General features: G+C 40.6%; 1 protein-coding gene across 5 annotated transcripts in view; it reads left to right on the top strand.

The window, feature by feature from the left end:
• The window catches only part of Nsd3 (nuclear receptor binding SET domain protein 3), a 106,853-nt gene that overhangs the window by 30,943 nt on the left and 65,617 nt on the right, over positions 1-10,293 (top strand). For all 5 annotated transcript variants that reach the window (XM_048456434.3, XM_048456436.3, XM_048456435.3 and 2 more), the window contains exon 2: positions 1,636-2,354. In XM_048456434.3, the coding sequence (XP_048312391.3) occupies positions 1,680-2,354 (675 nt within the window). In that variant the 5' untranslated portion in view covers positions 1,636-1,679. The remainder of the gene's footprint in view (positions 1-1,635; positions 2,355-10,293) is intronic.

The following is a 10,293-nucleotide window of genomic DNA, read 5'->3' as shown; positions in this document are numbered from 1 at the left end:
CTTCTGAGTTTGGTAAGTACTAGACACTAGTCAAACTAAGGTGATAGACACTGTTGATTAGTTACAGAATTGAACTGGTCCATATGCCTCAGAAGCCTGCACAATATTCTAGACAGCTAAAATCAGCTCATCAGAGTTAACACAGTAATAGAAACCCATTTGCTCTGTAGATGAAAATGTATAAGTAATACATAGACTGTTCATTAATTGTTTCTCTTGGCTGTGGTCTTGTCAAACTTCTGACAAGACAGTGGTCTTGTTGCAGATGCTTGTCTACGTTATAACATCATTTCCCAGTGGGCATGTTCAAATGCACTGTAGATACTTTGCATAGTTATATAATAAATATAGTGATGAACTGCAATGATCTAATAAAGGACTTGCCTCAAGAATCAGCTGGTATGTGTTGTTAAAATACTTATGCTCTGGTCCCCATCTCACACACACAGAGAGACTTTATTATACTGGGCTCTTCAAGAATAAAACACTGACATGTGCATTTCATAATGAGTCTCCTATATACACCACTTTTAAAACAACTAGATAATGGCTAAGTGTGTATTAATATGATTATGAATTGACATAGTACAGTCAGTAGAACAGTTTTGCAGTTAGACAAAGTTTTAAAATCTGCCTATATGAATAGATTTATAATAGATTTATAATCTGAAGATTTTTAAATATTTTATTTATTTATTATGTATACAATATTCTGTCTGTGTGTATGTCTGCACGCCAGAAGAGGGCACCAGACCTCATTACAGATGGTTGTGAGCCACCATGTGGTTGCCGGGAATTGAACTCAGGACCTTTGGAAGAGTAGGCAATGCTCTTAACCACTGAGCCATCTCTCCAGCCCCCTAATCTGAAGTTTTTTGTTTTGTTTTTCCTTGTGTGAGACTGAGTCTTCTTACATATAGCTCAGTTTGGCTTTCAACTCAAGATTCTTCTATCTCCACCTTAAGCTTGGGATGACAGGCGTATCATAGTATACCTGCTGAAGGAGACATTCAAGAGCTGTATATGGTAGTGCATGTCTATAATCCCAGTACTTAGGGGCAGAAATAGGAGGACCATGAATTTGAGGACATCTTAGGTCACATAGTGAGACTCTGCCTCCAGAAGTTTTCTGTAGACATGTTTATATCCTAAAAACTTGTAAGCAGCTAATTGATTTATAGTGCATATACAGTTGAACCTATTAAAGTGGTAGTTAAACAACCATTTAAAGAATGAAGTATAATACTGGGTGGTGGTGGTGGTAGTGGTGCACGCCTTTAATCCCAGCACTAGGGGGCAGAGGCAGACGGATCCCTGAGATCAAAGCCAGCCTGGACTACAGAACGAGTTCCAGGACAGCCAGTCCTGTCGCTCAGAGAAACCCTATCTCAAAAAACATATGGTGTGTTCCTATAATCCTAGTACTGGGAGGGTGAGTGAGGAGGCTCCCCGGGTTAAGGACAGCCTGGGCTCCATGGTAGATTGTATTTCTCTTATATCAGATTATGTAGGTTTAATGTCTGCATATCTGGATGTGAAAATTATTTTAAAAACATTTGTGTAATCCTTATCAGTTGGTTGACTTCTTACCTATTAGAATTTTAATACTTTTTAATCCTCCTCTTCTTATTTTAGGCTCGGTGAGAGAAAGGGAAAGTTAAGGATGCTGGAGCAGAACAATGGATTTCTCTTTCTCTTTCATGCAAGGGATCATGGGAAACACAATTCAGCAACCACCTCAACTCATTGACTCCGCCAACATCCGCCAGGAGGATGCCTTTGATAACAGCAGTGACATTGTTGAAGATGGTGGCCACACACCCTTCGAAGCTACTTTGCAGCAAGGTTTTCAGTATCCACCTACAGCAGAAGACCTTCCTCCACTCACAAATGGCTACCCACCGTCGATCAGCTTGTATGAAACACAGACCAAATACCCGCCATATAATCAGTATCCCAATGGGTCAGCCAACGGTTTTGGTGCAGTTAGAAACTTTAGCCCCACTGACTATTACCATTCAGAAATTCCAAACACACGACCACACGAAATTCTGGAAAAACCTTCTCCTCCACAGCCGCCACCCCCTCCTTCGGTACCACAAACTGTAATTCCAAAGAAGACAGGCTCACCTGAGATTAAACTAAAAATAACCAAAACTATCCAGAATGGCAGGGAATTGTTTGAGTCCTCCCTTTGTGGAGACCTTTTAAATGAAGTACAGGCAAGTGAGCACACAAAGTCAAAGCATGAAAGCAGAAAGGAAAAGAGGAAAAAAAGCAACAAGCACGAGGCATCCAGATCCGAAGAACGCAAGTCACACAAAATCCCCAAATTAGAACCAGAGGGACAAAATGTAAGTTGAGACATTTCGTGAGAAGTTTTGTAATCTTTCATGTTTACTGGAAACTGGAAATCTTTTTATGTTTGTTTTTCTCTTGAAGTATATTTCTGGTGAGTTCTTTCCTGTAATCATTAGCAAGGTACTTGGAAATATTATAATTAATGAATAAATATTTGGTGAGTATAATGTACATTATTAGTGAAGAGATATTTTAAACATGTTTGACATGAAGAATCTTGTTTCTTTTTCTTTTCTTTTTTTTTTTTTCCTTTTTTTTTCTGTTTTGGACAGAGTTTCTCTGTGTAGCCCTGGCTATCCTGGAACCCTCTCTGTAGACAAGGCTAGCCTTAGATACAGACCTGCCAGCTTCACCTCCGACTGGTTTATTTTCTTATCTTGAGAGACTCAAATACCTTTACTTTCTTATATCAAACTTTTGGTTTTGGAAGATGGGGAAAAAGGGTGAAGAGAAATGGGATTCTGTTTATTTGAGGCCAGATTTGCAGGTAGTTTAGATTTAACACTGATTTCCACGTGTTTGCTGCTAACTAAGCGAAAGTCGAAGAGCTCTTCACAACTCCCCTGGAGTTGCAGCTGGGAAGTGGAAACAGATGCAAAATAGGTAAATCTCTGTGAATTTGAGGCTAGCCTGGTCTACATAGCCAGTTGTAGGCCAGCCAGGATAATATAGTGAGACTCTGTCTCAAATAAAGTTAGATTATTCAAACATGCTGATTAGGACTTTAGGTGAAGGGGTTTTTATTTTATATTTTTATTGATTTTATTGAGCTATACATTTAGGTGGAGTTTTTATAAAAGCCCATGTGTACTGGTGGATTTTTGTTGTTTATTTGTTTGTTAATTAATTAATTAGGTTTTTAATCTGAAGGCATGAGCCACTATGCCCAGCTCTGTAGATTATTTTACTGTCAGATTTGATTGTGAAGTTTCATGGTAATAAGATAATAATAGTAAGTATGTAATAGATCAGTTCTAACTTGAATGAAGAGTTTGTGATATAAACTACAGATGTTTCCTAGGTATGCATTTAGGAGGAAACTAATAAATGCTTATTTTGTGACAGTTATTTGCGTTCATAGTTCATGTAGCTGAATAAGTTAGTTTATTCTTTGTTTTAAAGAAAGATTACTTCTTGTTAATTGAACATTTCTTGGGTAGCTGGATCCTGTTATTTCATATGACTCAAATGTGATTGATCCCCCACCCCCGGGGTAAAGATCACAGTAGGTATTCACTTATTTTCCTATTTTTTGTCATTTCCTTACTCATTTAACACGTTAACGTTGATTGAATATTATGTGTCTGGCACTGTTCTAAGAACTGAAAGTGTAACTGAACACAAAGCAATGATATCTCAGTTCATTCATATGCATATATGTAAATGTATGTACACACCATACGCACAGAAGCTTAAAGGATGTCACATGCTATGAAAGAAATAGAATTGAGTAATTAAGAGGAGTCAGAGACACTCAGCTATTCTGGTGTCATAGTTTCACATCTGTAAGAATGAAGGCTTTAGAATGAAGTGCTTTCTTTTTGAAAAAAAAAGTAAGTGTATGGGTGTATGCATGCATGTATGTCTGTGTACTACATGAATGCAGTGCCTGTGGAAACAGACAGGACATTGGATTCCTGGAACTGAAGTTACAGTAATGAGCAACCATGTGGGTGGTGGGAATCAAACCCAGGTTCCCTGGAAGAGCAACCAGTGCTCTTAACTGCTAAAGCCATCTCTCCAGCCACCCCCAGCCTTTTCTTTCTCTTTCATTGGTTTTTAAAATTAGCATACTATGAAATGCTCTCTAAAATGCTCTGTTTTTAAAGCACGTATTACTTGTGTCTGTGTGTGCATGCACATGTGCCCATGCATGCCATACTCCATGCAAGATCAGAGAATAACTTGGGAGAGACGGTTGTTGTTTCACATGTTGGTCCCGAGACCTGAACTCAGATTGTCAGACGTGGCATCAAGTGCCTTTGTCTTCAGAGCCATGTCATTCCTCCCTCATTTGTTCATTTGTGTGTGCATGTGTGTGCACACAGGCACCCGTGGAGGCCAGAAGAGGGCCTCGGATCTCCTGGAGTTAAGGTTGAGCCGAAGGAGTGGTGGTGGCGTATGCCTTTAATCCCAGCATTCAGGAGGCAGAAGCAGGCAGATCTCTGTGAGTTCGAGGCCAGCCTGGTCTACAAAGCGAGTTCCAGGACAGCCAGGACTCTTTCACTATTTTGAAACCCTGTCTCCAAAAAGAAAAAAAAAAAAGAGAGCTGTTGTGATCTACTTACTGTGGCTGTTGATAATTGAACTTGGGTCCTCTGGGAGAGCAACAAGTGTTCTTAACCACTGAGCCATCTCATCAGCCCCTCCATGAGTTCTTGATGTTATTTAACAAATACCCCACATAGAACTACCTTCCTTATGTCTGATTGGCTCTCTGTGGAGTGAGCGAATAAATGGGAGGATAGAAGTTAGTTGTGCACTCCTCACTCCTCACTACAGCCTTTCTCTCTACTCCAGCTTTGCACAGGGTGGGCACGTGAGTAAATTGAGATCTGAATTTGACTTTTTTTTTTTTTTTTTTGCATTTTTGGAGACAGGTTTTGCTGTGTAACAGTTCTGGTTGCCCTGCAACTCACTTTGTAGACCAGGCTGGCCTTGAACTCAGAGATCCACTTGTTTCTGCCTCCCAAGTGCTGGAATTAAAGGTATGTGCTACTACCACCTGGCTGGATTTGGCCTTTAGTTTCCTAGTTTCTGAAAACTGATGTGCTGGCCTGTCTTACTTTTGCTATAAAGAATCTGGCAAGCATGGTAATATTCAACTGCATTTGTTAGGCTACACTTTTTGATAAAGTTTGTTAGGAACATATTCTAATGGTGCATGGTTGTAATCCCAGCATTTGGGAAGTAGAAGCAGGAGGATCACTAGTTCAGAGTTATCCTTGGCTATAATGATTATGAGGTTAGCCTGGGCTACATGCAATCCTGCCTCAAAAAACTAACAGAACAACAAAATCCCAACACAAACAAAAAGTACATGAAAACCCCTAATAGAAAAAGAGCTGGGAGCCATTAGAAGTAAGATTAAATAGTCTATTTAGTTTTTTGGTTTTTTTTTTTCTGGTGTTTCAAGACAGGGTTTCATTATAGCTTTTGAGCCTGTCGGACTGGCCTCGAACTCATAGAGATCCGCCTACCTATGCTTCCCTAGTGCTGGGATTAAAGGTGTGCGCCACCACCGCCCGACCCATTTAGTTCTTGAATTTACATTCTGCTTCTTTAGCATTTAGGAGCCATATATAGTGAAGCATGTCAAAAATCGCAGCACTTACCTTCAGGCAGGAACGTTTGCAGAGCAAGTTCAAGACAGCCTGGGGAATTGTGGCGATGGGAGAAGAGTGGGGTGCAGACCATTAATAAATGCCCTTTTGCTCTTGAGAAACGTTCTTCTTGTACACACTTAGAAAACAACAGCATAAACTGTGTTACTCAGACAGTGAAAGAAAAAGGCTCATGCTATCCCCTGTAAATTTTTTTCTTTATATGTATGTGTGTGTGTGGTCTGTGTGTGTAGTATATGGACATATGTATGTGCAAATGCATGTGTCTGTGTGATGCATGTAGGGGCAATAGGAGGCCCAAGGAGAATGTCGGGGGTCCCACCTCATCACATCTACCTGTTCCCTTGGATAGGGTCTCACTGGTCCTGGGCTGTTTAGGCAGCAAGTCCCATCTCTTCTCCTGACTCCGTTGCTCACAGTGTTGAGGTTACAGGTGTGCCATGCTTGGCTGTTTTTTATGTAAATGCTGGGGTCTGGACTGAAGTTCTGATGTTTGCACAGGAAGTTATCATGTCTACTAAGCCACATAGCCAGCCCCCTTTTTTCTCATCATTAATGTGAACATTCGTTTTTTGTTCTTTTGGAGAATATGATTTTGCTTATATCTTTGAAATTTATTTAGCTAATGTTATTAGAGCTTAAATTCTACCAGAATTTGCTTTTGTTTTTTGTTTTTCTGTTTTTTTGAGACAGGGTTTCTCTGTAGCTTTGGTGCCTGTCCTGGAACTCACTCTGTAGATCAGGGTGGCCTGGAACTCACAGAGATCCGCCTGTCTCTGCCTCCCAAGTGCTGAGATTAAAGGCGTGCACCACCACCGCCCGGAAAATTTGCATATTTTATTTATTTACATATATGTTTTGTGTGTCTGTATGTGCACACATGCACACGGTGTGCTTGTGTCTCAATTCTATGTTTTAGCTATTTGGAATAATAGTGATATGAGCATAGCTGTAGATACAGCTCTCTAAAGATTCTGCTTTCTGTAAGTAGAATTACTAGATCAGGGAGGAATTCTGTGGGTTTTTGTTTTGTTTTGTTTTGTTTTTTTCCTGTTTGCTTTTTCAAGACAGGATTTCTCTGTGTAGCCCTGGCTGTCCTAGAACTCACTCTGTAGACCAGGCTGGCCTCAAACTCAGAGATGTGCCTGCTCTGCCTCCTGAGTGCTGGGAATAAGGGCGCGCACCACCTGTCCTCCTTTCCTCTGCCTGTGCTCCTGGCAGCACCACAGAAGCATCTAACAGACTCGGACCTGGATTACTGTAGTGTTCTCCTTAAGCATCTGCTTCCCTCCTGCCTCCTTCCAGAATGCTCTCTACATGGCAGCCAACAGCATCTTCTAAACAAAAAACGGCTTACTGCATGTCTCCCTAAGCCCCTTCAGTGGCTCTTCATCACCCTTGAGTTAAAATATGAATACTTTGTCGTGGTTCACAGGCTCTTGCGATCTCATCTCTTAGCTTCCCTCTTCTTTGGTCAGTGGGTCAATAGGTGTGACTTTTTTTTTTAAAGAAATTACCTAATTAGTTAATTATGTTAGTGTGTATAGGTGTTTGCCTTGTGCATGTCTGCATTATGTCTGTGCCTGGTGCTTGCAGAGATCAGAGAAGGGTGTTGGATCCCCTGGCATTGAAATTACTGACATTTATAAACTACCATGTGGGTGTTACACATCAAACCCCAGGAGAGTATCCAGTGCTCTTGACCACTGAGCCATCTCTCCAGCCCCTTACAGAGCCAGGGTAGTGGCACACACTTTTAATCCAGTGCTCAGGAGGCAGAGGCAGGTGTATCTTTATGAGTTTGAGGCCAGCCTGGTCTATTATTAACACAGACAAACCCTGTCTCATAACCACCGCTCCCCCACCAAAAAAAATCTGCCTTTTAACTTTGGGCACGTCATACTGTGCTGTCTTGGATGCTGTTCTGCTGTGAAGAGACACCAGGACCAAGGCAGCTCATAAAAGAAAGCGTTTAATTGGGGGCTTGCTTACAGTTTCAGAGCGTGAGTCCATGATTATCGTGGTGAAAAGCAGACAGGATGGCGCTGGGGAAATAGCTGAGAATTTTGTATCCTGATCAGCAGGCAGCAGGCAGAGAGAGCCGCTGGACCTAGTGTGGGCTTTTGAAACCTCACAGCCCACCCCTAGCAACACACTCTCTCCAACAAGGCCCCACCTACTTACTCCAACAAGGCCACACCCACTCCAACAAGACCACACCTACTCCAACAAGGCCACTCTTCTAATCTTTCTCAAAAGGTTCACAAACTGGAAACCATGCATTCAAACCTGAGCCTATGGGAGCTGCTTCTTTTCAAACCACTGCACCTGCTTGCTTCTTCCTGTTGATTTCTTTCTCTTCTTTTTACTAAGCCAGCTCCTCTTCCTTTGATTCTCAGATTATAACTTTCTCAGAGAGGCCTTGAGGTCAGAGCCATGTCTATTTATAAGCACATGTTCTCATTTAAGCTATATGAATTGTATCCTCTGAAAAGAAATTAAAAAAAGAAAAAAATCTTTTGTCAGACATGGTATTGCACATCTTTAATTATAGCACTTGAGAGACAGAGGCAGTTGGTTCTCTGAATTTAAGGCCATCTTGGTCTATATAGTACATTCCAGGACAGCCAGGGCTACACAGAGAGACTAAAACAGACAAACAAATACGAATAAATATTTTGCTTTACAGAATTTATCTGTCTGTCTGTCTGTCTATCTATCTATCTATCTATCTATCTATCTATCTATCTATCTATCTATCTATCTTTAGGGCATAGTCTCATTAGCCCAGGGTGGCCTGCCTCTGTCTCCTGAGAAAATTTACTTTTTCCAGAAAAAAACAAACAATACAAAAATATAGATTTTCTTTTAGTACTTTCCTAATCTCGTTGTCAAAACAGATAATTACTGTTACATGTTTGTCTTATGTTGTGTCAGATCTTTTCAAGGTGCATACTGATTTTTTATTTTTAGGGAAAAAATTTGGAGATGCTGATAGATGTGTGGGTTGCTGCATGAATTAATACTATAATTATCATTTCCTCTGGTTAAATTTCTTCCCTTTTTTTGTGTTTCTATAGAATTCGTTCCTGAAATGTAATTTCTGAATTGAAGAGTAAACATATTTTAGACATTGGTAGCTAGTTCCAAATTGCCTTGTAGAAATTGTTTTCTTTGAGCCTGTAGGGAATGAGCCCAGTGCCTCATATATGTTCTGGCAAGAACTCTGCTATAGGACTACATCCTCTAACCTGCCTGTAACATGTTTTATGTGTGTATATGTAGGGGGTCAGAGTACAGCTTTTGGTAGTCAGTTCTATACTATCCCCCCACCCCTTATTTTTTTAAAGACAAAATTTCTGTTACTCTGCTGGCCTCAGCTCAAGCTGTCCTCCTGCCTCAACTCCCAAGTATCTGTGTTAGAAGTGCGCAACACTGGACCCAGCTGACATTTACTTTAGAAGTTCCCAGTTTGTTTGTGGTGTTGGGTGTGTGCGTGTGTGTGTGTGTATGTGTGTATGTGTGTGTGTGTGTGTGTGTGTGTGTGTGTGTGTGTGTGTGCACACCATGGTGCACAAGCAGAGGGCAGCGAACAGTCAGGAGTCAAGGCTCTCCTTCACCATATGGGTTCCAGGTTGTCAGGTGTGGTGGCAAGTACCTTTACAGTCCTGCTATCCAAAAGTTCACTATTCCAAAAAAATTATATTTATTTTTTATGTTCATCACTATTTTGCCTGCGTGTATGTCTATGTACCATGTACATTCTTGGTGGCTCTAGCGGTCAGAAAAAAGCATTGGATCCCCAAGAACTGGAGTTGTGACTGCTGTGAGCCTCCATATGGGTATTAGGAACCCAGCCCAGGTCCTCTGCAAGAGCATCCAGTGCTTTTAACCAAAGAACCATGTTTCTAGTCTTCCAAAGTTCACTTCAAAAAGAATATACTTTATAAGTATGTTCTTTTTGACTCCTTATTTAAAAAGTAATATTATAGTTTATACATTGAACTTTTAGATTTATTTTAAATTAATATTTTAGTTAATGTACAAAATGATAAGTTGCATTTTGACATTTTCATGTTGTTCCTCACTCATACTTGCCTAAGTACCACCCTTCCGTGATACCCCACCCCTGTCTTGCTAGTCTCCTTTCTCCCCACAAATGCCTGTCTTCTGCTTTCATGTTACATGCATATGTGTGCATATACAAGTGTGTGTGTATATATGTTTTATATATAGATAGGTAGATGATGTATGTGTTACCTTTATATCATAATTTAATCAATTTTATCTTTATATAAGTACATTTTAAAAAAGACTTATTCGTGTATTGGATTATGCTTATGCACGTAAGTGCCTTCAGAGGTCAGAGACCATGGCTCCCCTAGAGCTGGAGTTACAGGCAGCTGTGAGCCTCCAGACATGGGTGCTGGGAACTGCAGGTGCTCCTAACTGCTGAAGTGCCTCCAGCCCCATCTAGGCTGTCTCATCGTGTTGTTTTTATAAGCAAGATGCTTTGCAGATCTTCACATTTAGCAGTTTTTTTCCTCAGTGCCTTTTCAGAAACAATTCTAGAAAATATTCTGGACAA

This window comes from Myodes glareolus, chromosome 23 (assembly GCF_982192425.1).
Source record: "Myodes glareolus chromosome 23, mMyoGla1.1, whole genome shotgun sequence".
In the NCBI taxonomy this organism is placed as follows: domain Eukaryota; kingdom Metazoa; phylum Chordata; class Mammalia; order Rodentia; family Cricetidae; genus Myodes; species Myodes glareolus.
The sequence above is the reverse complement of the archived record's forward strand: the minus strand, read 5'-3'. Positions and strand labels throughout refer to the sequence as shown.